The following is a 14,657-nucleotide window of genomic DNA, read 5'->3' as shown; positions in this document are numbered from 1 at the left end:
ATGTCTCTGTAAATCATGTTTCTCAGACTTGTTTTCTAATAAACTTTGAACTACAGAGTCCTCACTATTGCAGAAGCCCCAAGTGTTGAGGTTTGGGTATTTTCATGTCCTTTCCCTTCTGTCAAGACACCAACCAGTCACAGTTTTCTCTACCACTTTTTCTTTTCATTCCAGTCCAGAATTTAATTTTGGGTGTCAAGATTAGAAGAGTGGTATTATCATCACTGTTTGGAGGCACATTTTCTTCTGGTTTTAAACTTGCCTTTCAAAAATTGAAGTATGTTAACTTTTCAACTTTTCAGGCTCTTAGTGGGCAAGTTCTGTCTAGACCCTAAAAATTTGCTGCTGTCTCCAGAGAGGTGTGTTATACCTAAACACAGAGAGAGGGGAGAGTCCTCCCCCTTTTGTTTTAAGTAGAATTGTTGGGAGGAAGATACTTGAGGTGCCCTTTGCTGGTAACGAGACATTTTGTGTGTTTGAGAACGCTATAGTGATTAGATTACCATTTCATTTATGTAGCGGCCCTTTGAGATAATTATTGGTATTCTGATCAATTTATGGGTAAATAGTTGAGAAGTGAGGCTCTTACTTGCCAGAAAATGGGGGAATTGTAGCTTGAACATAGGTATTTCAACATTACAGTTGTTATCTTCTACACTCAACTGTCCAACAAAAACCAGCAGAGGGCTGGTTTGCTCGTGTCTGATGATTTAAAAGAGAAGAGGCCATGAGCAGTAGGGAAATTTTAGGGAAAGGGAAACTCCACCCCCGCCTTGGTTTGATTTGGGGAGAATTGCAGAAAAGAGGGTTGGTTCCTGAAAGTTTTCCCTTTTTTTTTTTTTTTTTTCCTTTTTCCTGGCTTTTGGAAGTTCATGAGGTTTGTTTATTTTTTAACCATTTGAAGGAGTCTGACCATTTTACCTGAAGAGGTTTGTCTGAATTTTTTCTTCTAGTTCCTTCCTTTGTCTCATGCCCTGGTGTTTCCAATGGCTGGTGCTTTTCAGGGACTTAAGTTGCATCTGGGTCTCTAGTGAACCATCCATAGCTCATCTGGCATGGCCAGTCACATCCACATGGGGTCCCTGCGAGGCGGCATTAGACTTGATCAACCTGTTGGGAAGTGGACCCTTATCACCATTCTCCCTCACTCACGCTTTGTATATACATTCATGTGGAAAGGAGCACAGGTTCCACTGAGATTTTGTAGAGAGAGAATAGAGGCTTGGAAGGCCTTGTGTGTTTGCAATTGAGTTTTTCAAAATAAAGTCTGAAAGAACAGTGGTTATACCTGATGGAGCCTGGGAAGATACCAACAGCCCCCCAGTCTACTCCTTCCCCTTCTCTTTAGCTCCTTCCGATTCCATCCACACTGTTTCTCTCACCCTCAGTTAGGAAATGACCTCTTCTGTCCCCTTTAAGGCACACTTGGGAGACTGTGTACTGCACTTAGTAGAATGGCCCTGTCCTCATTGCTCTGCAGGCTACTTTGGGATTGAAACAGCATGCATCAGCGGACCCAGGTCTTACTAGTCAGGTGCACAGTCATTGAAAAGAGATGAGAGGGAAAGGCCTCAGGACGCAAAAGGAAGTGTCAGTCTGAGGTGCTGCCTGTGCTAGAGGGGGCTGTGCTGGGAAATGGAAAGGAGGGGAGGGACAGAGCCAGGCGGTGGAGGCATGAGCTTGCTCTAGACCCCATAGAGCTGTCGACAGAGGCCCACAGAGAATTTCCTGTATGTGTGCCTTTGTCTTTTGTTTTACTTATTTAAAATGTTCACCTCCCCAGGGCCTCTTGGATTAGATATAACTGAGTAAAAAAAGAGACATTGAGGTATTCACATTAAACTACTCTCTCATTTTCTTTTCCTTTGTCCTTCTCAGGGGGTCACACCCTTTTTCTCAGCCCTTTGCGTCACTCTCACAACGCACTTGGAAATTCTCATTTGGTGGTGTATCCGCTATTCATTTTGAGCCAGTCTTAGGAAACAGCCCAAACCTGCAGGTAGCAAACCTACTTTTACATCTAAAGCAGTCAGAAAAATCATCGAGTGTTTTGCCCTGCATCTGCAGAAAACTGCATGGGTGGCAGCAGTAGCTCTGAAATCCTTGATGGAAATGGGTTTCCTTTCTCTCTAACCTTCCAGCTTCTTTGCTCATTTGTAAATTGTGTCACTTGCATAATTAAACAAACCTCTGAAGAGTTATCACCATCCGTTAAGTAAACTTCTCTCTCATAAGGATGTTAGGTAGATACTGTCCTTGTACTGAGTATACATGTTTTTAATGTTTTGGTTTGGGTAGAAGAGTGCTGCATGAGCAGGCATGTGTGAACTCTGGGCAGTAGCTCTGAGCTGAGCCTGTCTCTGCCCCATTACATGATCTGTTTCTATTTTCTGCTCTCCTGTTTCTAGCCCAAACCCACCAAGGGACGAATGCGTATCCATTGTCTGGAGAATGTGGACAAGGCCCTTCAGTTCCTGAAGGAGCAGAGAGTCCATCTTGAGAACATGGGGTCCCATGACATCGTGGATGGTAACCACCGGCTGACCCTCGGCCTCATCTGGACCATCATCCTGCGCTTCCAGGTAGGGGCTTGGCCCCCAAGGTTCTGCCTTCTCCCTGGCTAGGAGCATCCTTGTGGAAATGGCATCCCCAAGTCAGGTGTGCGGAGCGCTGGGTCCCATTCAGCCACCCGTAGGCACATCGCAGCTACCACATCCTCCCTCAGTCTTGCTAGCCCCTGAAAGTCTTGGTTCTCTTGTCAGATAAGGGAGTTTCTGGGCTACATCCCCACCCATCGTTTCACTGGTACCTCCTGTAAACGTCTGGTGTCTGCCACTAGTCTTTCAGGACCAAAGATAAGAAGGATGTGGTTGATGCTGGGATACTGGTAGTAGACTATCTGAACTTCACCAGATTGTAGCACGTGTCATGGAATATATTCAGGAGAAGCTGTTTAGGATTATGATATGTGTGTGCACTCTATTTTCACTTTCTCTTTCTCCTTTGGATGTGAGGAAGCCATTTTCAGGGGGAATATGCAAAAACCTTATGCTTGTTTGAATCGATGGCAATTCTTTGGGTTTGTTATACTCGAGGGGAAGGCTCTAAGTATAGATCTCTAAACCAAAAGGAACCTTCAAGGTCGTTCTGTCCAGTTTCTTTGTGAGGAAAAGGAGGAGTCTTATCCAGGATTACAAAGCCAGTCAGGGCTACAATGCATACTTCTGACCCTTTAGGAGAGAGCTCAGAATTTCAGCACTGTTGGAGCACCTCTGGCCTGATTACTGGTTCTTTCTCCAGGCAATGCTTCATGCTCTTGCTTTTCAATTAGAATTTGAAATGCAGGAAACACTTCTTAACCAAAGCGTCAGGTTACTCTGCAAACAAATGTCCTAACAATCCTGTCTCCTGGGTGGCTGTGTTCTCTGTGCCTTTCCTTCCTGTTCCACCCCTTTGATATAAAGTCTGATTGATTTTTCTAGCTAAATAAAAATCTCACCAAAAAAGGGCAAAGCCTGAAATCAAATTATAGCTCTCTTTGTATTCTTCCTAAAATTCTGAAGTCAGCAGGTAACCAGTTGTTTTCTTTCTCATTTCCACTGGGAGTGGGTTTGAGTTAGCAGTGTTCTGGGTGTGTATGTGGGAGGAGGAGGTGGGAGCAAAAAGAGCTATCCAAAGAAACTCCCTGAATGGTGGTTCCCAAGTCTGGCTGATCATCTGACTCCTTGGGAAAGCTTTTTACTAATTCAGATTCCCCTGTCCACAGTCCCAACTATTCTATTTTGGTGGGTTTAAGGAGGAACCACTGTTGAAGAAGACATCATGAATGGAGTTAATTACAACAACCAAAGACTCTATTTTGCAAACAATTCTTATGTAGGTTTCTGTCATTTAGTTCCTGAATGACTTGAAAATGAATACCATTAAATTCACTAATAATAGCTCTCATTCTCAGGCCAACAGAGGTGATATTAACAGCACCCTCCTTGAACCTCACCTCAGTTTTGTAGAGTAAAATGTTCTATTTCTGTTGCCTTTGGCCTGTAGGAATCAGAGCGTGGAGGGGCATCCTGATGGTGGCCTCTCTTCACATCGGGTCATTGCCCACGTTGGTGAGCTGGCACACGCAGCCCTTTCCAGTATTCTCAGCATGAATGGGGTTAAGTCATCGATTAATTAGCTTCCTGACAGCTTCCCTTTTTCTGTAATTGAACTTGTAAATGCTGATAGATACTTTCTCTCTTTTTTTTTGAGGCAAGAAACTTAGGCTGATGATGTCACTGCATGGCCTGCAGTGTTAGTGTCTTACATGACCTAGCTTCCTCCACCAGGCTTATTGAATCATCACCCATTTCACAAATATGTATTGATTCTGCGTCAGCCAAGGCCCAGCTTGCTTTCTGCCTCCTCTGTGAAGTTTCCCCACGTTCTACAGAAATCTCTTTCTCCCAGTTTCTGAATATACAGCCTCATCTTACATTCCCTCTTTGTGTGTGTCTGTGTGTGTGTGGCCCCAGAACTCCCAGGACATGGCCTGGCCTGTCTGTGCATAGTAGGTATCCATTAAATACTAATGATAACACACAGGTTTTATTCTGTCCCTTTAAAAGAGAGTGAAGGATATTGTGAGAAACTGGAATGAAGGCCTCTGAGTTTGCCTTGTGTAGATAGGGAGCTGTCTTCATTGCAGAAGAGTAGACTGTTTCTAAATGAGCAAGTGTGGAAATAGACTCCCTTCTTCACCCCGAAGCATAAGGAGGTTGACAGGGGTTAGTGTGTGGGATTTCACCTGTCTGTCCTGATGAATCTGTGTCTTATCCCTTGAGTAAGGTTGTTCTTTCACATTTACTTTGTGCATAAGAACTCAGGATCCTAATGATAACGTTTGGAGCTTATGCAGACTCACCTCACATACTTACCACAGTTAAAAAAGGATTTTTTTTTTAGAAGTATAATTATTTCAATTTGTAGGTGTTTTTCCTAGTTGAAAGTTTCTGACTTTTTCATCTCTTATTTATGTATTTTATCCTCCTCCTGTCTCTTTTCCAAAAAGAATGCTGGGGCACATCTCTAGATTAAATGGGAAGACCTTTAACAGGGACAAAGGCAGGGAAACTTGGAATGGTTAGAGCTAAAAGATGATGGAGGGCCTGCTAGGCCACCACCGTTTACCCCCACCCACCATCCCACATTGTAGTATCATAGGCAAGAACCTAAAGACAGAGGGTATTAGAGCATTTTTCTAAAATCACATAACTGGTAGATAGCCCCTAATCTAAAGAGCTATCATTTATGGATCTTCATTATGAAGTCAGCACTTGATATTCTTTCTTCATTTAAGTGCACAACAGTGCTGTGAGACAGCCACTGTTGATGTTGCCATTCCTCAGATGAGAAGCTAAGGAACTTGCCCAGTGACACACAGTTGGTGGTGGAACCTAGTTTTAGACCTAGGCTGTCTGATGTTGGTGCCAGTAGACCAAGCTCTGTGTATACTGTTGCGTTTATGCTGCCAGTGAGCAACTTATGAATGCAGACTGTCTTGGTCCATTTGGACTGCTATCACAAAATACCACAAACACGGTAGTTTACAAACAATAGAAATTCATTTCCTGCAGTTCTGGAGGTGAAGTCTGAGATCAAGCCAGCATGGTCTGGTGAGGGCCCTGTTCTGGATCACAAACTTCTCCCTGTGTCCTAACATTGTGGAAGATGCTAAGGACCTCTCTGGAGCCTTTCTTATAAGGCACTAATCCTGTTCACGAGGATCCCATCCTCATGACCTAGGCACCTCCCAAGGGCCCCATCTCCTAATACCATCACCTTTGGGAGTTAGGATTTCAGTGTAAGAATTTGCAGGAGTCATAGACATTCAGGCCATAGCACAGACTACAGAAACACAGAGTGTAAATGTGTGCTTTCTCCAAGAATTTGGGTCACTTTTTAGGAAAAGGAATATAGGCTATCCTCATCTATGAGTGACACACACCCTAGTGTGAAAAAATAATTGGTTATAAAAAACTGAACCAGGTATTTTTCTGGGATCTGACAAGGTTCAAGTTATTTACAGTGTGAACCACTGTGCTAGCTTGTAGTTGGAAAGATGGGCTACCTAGAGGTTAGAAGTGACTCCCAGTAGATAGTTCTGAGAAGTCATGCAGGTTAAGTAGTCTTCACTTCTTACCTCCTTGCAAAGTAGAAAAGCTAGTTGGTGTTTCTGTTAGGTGAAGTGTGAAAAAGCAGTTTTCTTTGGCACAGTAAGTAAATCTGCAGGACTGGATTGTGATCTGAAGTTTACTCTTCATGTATAAGACCTGTTCTTCTCCAGCAGTCGTGGACAGCTTGACCATCTATTTGACTAATACTTCTTTGTAAATCTTAGATCCAGGATATCAGTGTAGAAACTGAAGACAACAAAGAGAAGAAATCTGCCAAGGATGCATTGCTGTTGTGGTGCCAGATGAAGACAGCTGGGTGAGTGTGAACTCACAGGGGATCAGGGGCCACTGTGCCCAGGACAAGGTTCCGCTGCAGTCATCACTCCTGAGGTGTTGACAAGTATCTCTTCCACTGCTTCCATCAAGAAATCTTATTGACTCGTAAGCAGTTGATAGCTGACATTTTAGCTAGCTCACAACATGGAAGGAGTTCTGATTTATATTCTGGACCTGTCATCTCTGTAGTCACTTTCTCTCTCTTTGTTAAAGATGCTCCAGAGAGCAGTATATCTTGAATTTTAAAATCCAGAAACCATGTTTAGGAAACACATCCATGATATTTTTAAAAAGCAATTGTGGGTTTTCTCCTCCCTTTAATTTTCGCTGCCGTTGGAGAGCTTTGTGCGATAAACTTAAGAGTAGTCCTTATACATTATCTCAGTTTTCCTTAGTGAAATTTTAGTGAAAATACTTTTAGAGCACTGCCCCTGTTGTGTTGCTCACTAAAATTGCTAGGGTTCATGATACTTAGCACCGATTTTGGTTTAACTGGAGTTTTTGTCAGAACTACTTTGAGGACAGTTATAACTCTCATGGACATGATCAATTAACAGTAAGCATGGAGCCCATCAAGGGTATATGTCTAATAAGGGCATCAACTTAGTTATAAACCTTTAGTCAACCACAGATACAAAGTTAGTAATGTCCAGTATGGTACAGAATAGCTCAGTGATGAGGGGTAGGTCTCAAACATAGGGAAGTTTTTCAGGGAGATACTTGGTTTATAAGACTTTATTTAAGTCAGTGATAATAAGCAAGAAAGCCAAGTGTCATGTGAATCCCAGCTGCTTCCTCTCCCCAAGTAGCGTGTGAATTCAGATCTCAGTGACTGCAGACTCCTGATATCTTTGCTGACAGAGTAGAAGGCCAGTGAAAGCAGAGAGGCCTCTAGGCATCTGGGTTGTGGTCATTTTTTCCTCTTTAAGTGTTGTTTTTAAATCTAGGACACAGTTCACGGTCTTTTGGCCAGTTGACTTACCAAGAAAGAAAAGCCATGTGGATGTGTATTTTTTTTTATTTTATAGCATGCTGAAGTTGAAACAGTGTTTGCTCTAATTGTCCTTTTGACATTTACTGCCTCAACATTTTTACAGTGCTTACAAACTTTTTCTTAAACACTGCATTTCACGAAATTGTAAATTTTATTTAGTAATTCTGTTGATTTTTCTCTTGTGCTTGGTCTCTGCTAGGTACCCGAACGTCAACATTCACAATTTCACCACCAGCTGGAGGGACGGCATGGCCTTCAATGCCCTGATACACAAACACCGGTAAGTCAGATCCTTAGGAATCATGCTAACGATTTGGGGGTAGAATGTTGACACTCTTCTGTTAGCAGATCTGGGTGACTTTTGATCCTCATATCCATTGCCTTAGATGTTGCACCACGGTGAGAATTCTGCATTCCATGTGAGGAAAATGTGAGAGAATATGTAAATTCTCCCAAACAGACAAGTTTGCCCATTATCTATCTTCAGCTGTCTTAATAAACTTTGAAGTGTTTATTCAAAAATCAGATTTCATTGTTTGATGATTAAATAATATTATAGAGTATTACTGTAAGGGGTGATTTCTACGGCTTTTGGAGTAATGATCGCATCTCATTGGTCACATGTGTTTTCAAGCCATAGTTTTTGTCATGTTCCACTGTTGTTCTGCATAGGCCTGACCTGATAGATTTCGACAAACTAAAGAAATCCAATGCACACTACAATCTGCAGAATGCGTTTAATCTGGCAGAGCAGCACCTTGGCCTCACTAAACTGTTGGATCCAGAAGGTACCGTGAGGGATGAAAGGTGGGATGGTATTGGGGGGCTTATATAAAATCTGCTTTCTGTCAATTTGTTTTATTTGTGTAGTGTGCTTTGGGAATTATTGAAGGAAGAGGAGCTTAATTTTGGGGTGGGAATTACTTGAGGATTTGTGCAAAGGATTCTGTTTAAAAAGGCCTTGAAAGGTGAGTATGGTTTAAACATGATGGGAAGGGGAGGGCCTGCTAGGCAGAGGTGCTTGTGTGAGCAGAGGTATGGAACTAGGAACTAGGAAGGTGTGTTTGGGGACTAACAGTTCATTGGGAATGGTGTTTAGAATAATAATAGGAACTACCATTGGAAAGGTGGGTCAGGGCTCTACAGGCTAAAATTTTTAGAGGTTATTCAGCAGTCACTGGAAGTTCTTAGAAGCTGTGCTCAAGGAAGAGAACTGCCATAGACTCTCAGCAAATGTTTGTTGACTACTTTCATCCCAAGGTGGCAAGCAGCCATGGGGGATGAATGGGTGCAAGACTAGGGGTGGGGGCTGGGGAAGGTGCCTCCTAGGAGGCTGTTCAGTGTTTGCTGTGAGCAAGAACAACTTAGGTGAAGAAGGTGCATCAGGAAAGGGGAACATGTGAATGGAAGAAGTGTTAAGACTTAGTCCCTTCCTACGGCTGACCGTTTCTGCCTGAAACCACTGTCTCCAGTCTCAGTCCCTGCAGCAGGACCCCAGAGACTGACTGCAGGTGACTTGGAGTCGACTGGTGTGGGGCATTCCCTCAGGCCATAACTCCCTTAGTTCACACAGAATCCTAATTGTAGGATTTTAGTGTGAGCTGTCATAGGTACTTTTTCTTATTTTGAAAAGCATTTGAAACATAAGAGGATTTGTTTGTAGTGCTGGAGCTCTTTAGATCATGGCTCTCAGCTGCGAGCAAATATTACAGAGAAAGCTGTGAGTGAAAGTTTAAAGTTCTTATAAATATAGAACAGGAAGTTGAACTCCCCAAGGACAGATTGAGGTCATGAGGCTGCCAAGCAGGCTTGCTCTTTCCGATGCATCAGATTCCCTGATAAGTTCACTATACAGGAAGTGGAGATAAAATTATCTTTGTGCTAACCCATTAAATGATTTCTTAATATAAACAGAAAACTAAAATTCCTTGGGCTGTGATTAATCTTCCTTCTTAACCCCTACTTTAACTATGGGAAGACATTCTTCTTCAGCTGTAGCTCTTTGTGCTTTGCTAAATAACCTTTTTTTTCCTACCACTATGACATATTTTTTAAATAACTTGCTCATTAGTTAATCTTTCTAATCACTTCCCAGTATGGAAAAGGGGATTGATGTTTCCCAGATCACAAGACAAGGAGCTAAAAAAAGGCAGTTGATGTCACTTGTCCGGTTTGATCTTGATTATTAGTTGTTCTTAGCTATTGTTAGTTGTTGAGTGCCCCAGAGAGCATCAGCTAAGATAAGATTGCAGTTTAGTTACAAAACCACAAGGTTTTTGCCTGCTCACATCTTCCCAGTCATGTTGACATTTTGTGTTTATTGTATTGTGTACAGAACCAGCATTTTTTTTCTGGCCTTCATCCATTTCTCTCTCTTTGGGGCATACTTGAATGGGGCTGAGCCAGATGCAGAGTTGGCCACAGGGACTCTGGGGGGGAAACAGTAGCTGCTCTGCTGGCCCCCATTGCCATCAGCTGCTTCGGTGACACTGGCAGGGAGCTTTCCTGCCCTGTGCCCTAGTATTCTCATCTTAAAAGTAAGAGAAACAATCCTGCCTCACACAGGGGCGCCAGGAAGATAGAAGGCACGTGTGTGAATGCATTTTGAAAAGCAGCCTGATTATCCTATGTGTTATTCATCCTATGTGTTCTCTTCTCCATCTGTCCTGAGTTTAACACTTCACTTGTATTGCCATACCTCAAACACTTGCCATCTTCATGCATTTATTCCCCCTCTTAGTGAATACTTTCTGACTACCCACTTTGTGCAAGACAACACACCAGGAATTTGAGAGGTGGAGCAGCACCAGGCTTACCAAGACACAGGGTTCCTACCCTTGGGGACTTAGTCTTGTGAAACAAAGAAAGTGTGTATGAGTACTGAATTATAATACCTGGCAGAGAATGGACTGTGTGTCCATGTAAACAGAATCCTTAAGGGAACTTAGGAGAGAGACACTAATTCTGGCTGTAGGGATCAGAAATAACTGTGTTGGGGTGGTAACTTCAGGTGGAGCTGAAGGTTAGGAAGAAGGTGATGGCGTGGGGAAGGATGTCTTAGGCAAAGGGATATTGTGAGTAAAGGGAAGGAGTATTAGGAATTGTGGAATGTGTGTGGGGGGGGTTGTTGAATAGCCCCCTTATGCCTGAGAATAAATAGTAGGCTATAGAATTAGAAATGTCTAGAACAGTGGTTGGGTCTTATAGGGAGCCTGATAAATACTCGATGGATGGATGGAATGAAGGGAAGGAAAGTTATGGCAGAGGATTAAGGGGCTTAGACTTTATTTCTGTAAATTGTAGGGCACTTTTGAGTAATTTTGAGCTAGGAGAAAGAGTGTTCACAGCTATGCTTCTGGAAGATCAACCAGGTACAGTGTGTAAAGTGACTTGGGTGGTAGGGAAACCCAATGAGGAAGCTATTGCTTCATATCTGGTTATGTGACCATGAGAGTCTGAACCATAAATGACAGTAAAGATTCCATAAGTAGAATCATCTGGACTCAGATTTGGTGACTAACTGGATAACAGGTAACAACAAGGTAAAGATGTCCAAAGACTGAATGATTGGAAGAAATTCAGGTGGCATTGGCATAAATGAGGATTCAAGCAGCACAAACCCAGTTTGGGAGTAGAATTGGGCAGGGAGATGAACGTGGTATGCCTAGATAGTAGCCACACTGCTAAGAATTCTGACGTAATTCTTACTGTATTCTTCATTTTTCTCTAGTTGTTTGTGTACATGTTGTTTTCTTCATGGCTTGGGATCCTGACGAGAAAGGATCATGTCTCTTAAGACTTTTATGTCCTTATTGCAATAGTAGAAGGCATTCGTGAATATTCATATCATAAAAGAATCAGTGAGATGGTTTCATCCTCAGTAGCCTTGTAATTACTGCACTGATGGCAGAACTCTAAGTATAAAAATTGGAGACACTGACCTGTGTCAGTATTAGACGGTCATTCTGGGTTGTTGCTGCTGCCTGGGTGGTAGCACTCTGAGCAGAGTACTGAGGAAATCTTCTCCGGGTTACAGATATCAGTGTGGACCACCCTGATGAGAAGTCCATTATCACTTATGTGGTGACTTATTACCACTACTTCTCTAAGATGAAGGCTTTGGCTGTTGAAGGAAAACGAATTGGAAAGGTGAGTTCACACCAATTTTATAAGTTGTGAGACATGATTAAAGCTCGTGTCTTAATGTACTGCCACCGAGCACCTTCTTCTCCTGTGCACTCATCAGTTCAGCCAGCAGCAGCTTGTGGTGGACACTTCTGGTGGCAGAGAAGTAGGCAGGAAGCCTCTTTGTCCCTAAGAGTAACAGGAGGTAGGAGTAGCTACAATGTTTAGGGAGGGATTTCAGGGGCATCTCAGACCCAGAGACAGCCCTCCCCTACACCCTATCAGAAGATTGGGTATTGGAAATCTGAGTCGGTTGATGTCATGGGTAGGAAATCCTATTTATTCAGTTGAAAAGGCCTCACTGTTATGCTTCTTAATTCTCACTTGGCTGATGTTCACCACCATATATTTCAGAACACCTCAGAAAATTCAAGGACATTCATGGGACAGGACCAAGCAAAATAGAGCCCTTTTCGTTTTTTCTAGGAATTTTGGAGCTTAGGCAACAGGAGTCATTCAGAATCTGAAACCTGGGGATTGGGAGGTTACAGAACCAATTACACTTGAGTTAAGCTGTCATTGCTCACAAATAATGGCTGCAGTCTGAGTGCCTGTTAACAAATAGTTCCTCTAGTTTGAAATGCTTGGGCCAGAGTAGCAGAGAACTGTTTCAAAGCCAGTCCATTAAGTGTGCATGTGCTCATGTAGGGTTATAATCATGTTTTTCTTACTTGGCAACACGATCTTTCCCGTTTTTCTAACTCTTGTTTACAGGTGCTTGACAATGCTATTGAAACAGAAAAAATGATTGAAAAGTATGAGTCACTTGCCTCTGATCTTCTGGAGTGGATTGAACAAACCATCATTATATTGAACAATCGCAAATTTGCCAATTCTCTGGTTGGGGTTCAACAACAGCTTCAGGCTTTTAACACTTACCGCACTGTGGAGAAACCACCCAAGTAAGATGCAGATTGGAATGTGTTATAATTAGTGTGGAAAGAGAGATGATTGCAGCATGGACCCCTGCTTTCTGACTTGTGTGATCTCCTCACTTAATGAATGCCTGTCACCAGTGGCCTATCTTACTCCTTTTCATCTGACCCTGAGTGGCTGAACTTTATTACAAACCATGCCTTCTGTGAGCCCTTCCAGTGGATTGTGTCCCTGGTCTGATACATGTGATACATGAGAATCCTGGAAATAGTACAGGTCCCTTATACCAAACCCTCATGCTTGATGTGGATTTTAGAGAAGCAGCTGAGTGGATGGATATTGTTTATTATATGACTCCCAGTAGACCTGGGGCTGTAACCTATTGTCAGGCTTACTGAGAGGTGTGTAGCAAAATGTGTAAATACTCACATTGTGTTGAGTAAAGACAAATAATACATAGTTTTATATCTATCTGTTCAGATCAGTTTTCACTTCCCCTAAATTTGATTTTTCACTTCTTTTTGAAAATCCTAATTGTCAGATAAGGATTATGGACCTTATCCCTTCTTATAGTTGGAAAGTCATTCCTTTTTCTGTAAACGTGCTCTGTTGAGAATTCCTTGCTGCGGTCTCTGAAACCCATTGAAAGTTATAGTAGGTAGTCATTTGAAGTAATTCTTGCTGAATGTTTTCAGCTGTGCCCATCATCCGGGATGTATATAATCTAAACCTTGAATGAAGTAATTAATAAAGGACTGGTATTGTATGCCCCCAAATATAAATCTCAGTAACAACAGTCAACCAACCCCACCAAGATTCCAGAGTTAGGTGCATTTTTTGAGGTCTGTAATACCCAAAAACTAATGTACTGCGTTTTTTCTAACCTGAGTTGCACATAAATCTGACCAGAGATAAATGGCTTTTAAGATTGTGTGGCTGTGGGAAATGTTTTTTTCTCCAAAAGCAAATTAATTTTTCCCCTTGAAGGAACAGCATATTTACTTTTTTCTGTACTTAGGTTTACTGAGAAGGGGAACTTGGAAGTGCTGCTTTTTACTATTCAGAGCAAGATGAGGGCCAATAATCAGAAGGTCTACATGCCCCGGGAGGGCAAGCTCATCTCTGACATTAACAAGGTAAAGCCAATCCATCTGGTCCTGTTAGGGCCTTGACCTGCTTTATTGCTTCAGGTTCTAGGTCTTGATTGCTAACGGCCATCTGAAAGGGTCTGTCCCAGCCTGCTGAGTTGAACAGTGACAGTGGTGGCTGGGGTTTTGCAGGGGGTCAAGCAAATACTTGAGGTGGGCTAGTCCGTTGGAGTTTGGGGAGGGAATGTTAGAGATTATCAAACTGGTCTTGGTTCATTCTCTTTACCTTGTTACTCTCATTTGTTCAAGGCCATCAACTCCATCTTTATTTATTTATATATATTTTTAATGTTTGTTTATTTTTTGAGAGAGTGGGGGAGGGGCAGAGAGAGGGGGCAACCCAGAATCTGAAGCAGGCTCCAGGCTCTACACTGTTAGCACAGAGCCTGACACAGGGCTCAGACTCATGAACTGCAAGATCATGACCTGAGGCCAAAGTTGGACACGACTGAGCCACCTAGGCACCCCAACTACAGCATCTTTAAATTGCAGAAGGGAGAATTTGAAACCTTATTTCATATATCTGGAATCTCTGGAGGTTTGAGCTTAGGATTTGGGCTGTTTCTATCAGAGAAGCTGTCCAAAAGTTTCCATTATTGGCCTGTTTTGTCTGTAATGATAGAATTTCGTGGTGGGTATTATTTCCAAGTAGAAATTTGAAAAATGTAGAACTGTGGTCAGTGGTACACATTTAGATTATTTTATTTTACATTTTTTTTAATGTAAGGCATATTTCATAGAAATGAATTTAATGTGGACATTTGGTGAGGATTTTGAAAAAAATGCTAGATGTGTGAATTAAAAACAAAGTGGCACACAAAGAAGGGGGAGGGCATGGGAGGTGCCTGGCTGGTTCAGTCGGTGGAGTGTGCCACTCTTGATCTTGGGGTTGAGTTTGAGCCCCACGTTGGGCATAAAGATTAGTTAAATAAATAAAATGTTGAACCAAAAAAAACAAAG

The 14,657-nt window shown here is 42.4% G+C and overlaps 1 protein-coding gene across 3 annotated transcripts in view; it reads left to right on the top strand.

The window, feature by feature from the left end:
• The window catches only part of SPTBN1 (spectrin beta, non-erythrocytic 1), a 199,817-nt gene that overhangs the window by 134,911 nt on the left and 50,249 nt on the right, over positions 1-14,657 (top strand). For all 3 annotated transcript variants that reach the window (XM_058684092.1, XM_058684093.1, XM_058684094.1), the window contains 7 exons: positions 2,409-2,582; positions 6,383-6,474; positions 7,688-7,768; positions 8,161-8,276; positions 11,525-11,637; positions 12,388-12,575; positions 13,568-13,685. In XM_058684092.1, coding sequence (XP_058540075.1) covers positions 2,409-2,582; positions 6,383-6,474; positions 7,688-7,768; positions 8,161-8,276; positions 11,525-11,637; positions 12,388-12,575; positions 13,568-13,685 — 882 coding nt within the window. The remainder of the gene's footprint in view (positions 1-2,408; positions 2,583-6,382; positions 6,475-7,687; positions 7,769-8,160; positions 8,277-11,524; positions 11,638-12,387; positions 12,576-13,567; positions 13,686-14,657) is intronic.

Source organism: Neofelis nebulosa, chromosome 9 (assembly GCF_028018385.1).
Source record: "Neofelis nebulosa isolate mNeoNeb1 chromosome 9, mNeoNeb1.pri, whole genome shotgun sequence".
Lineage (NCBI taxonomy): Eukaryota > Metazoa > Chordata > Mammalia > Carnivora > Felidae > Neofelis > Neofelis nebulosa.
This window is presented reverse-complemented; position numbering and strand designations above follow the sequence as displayed.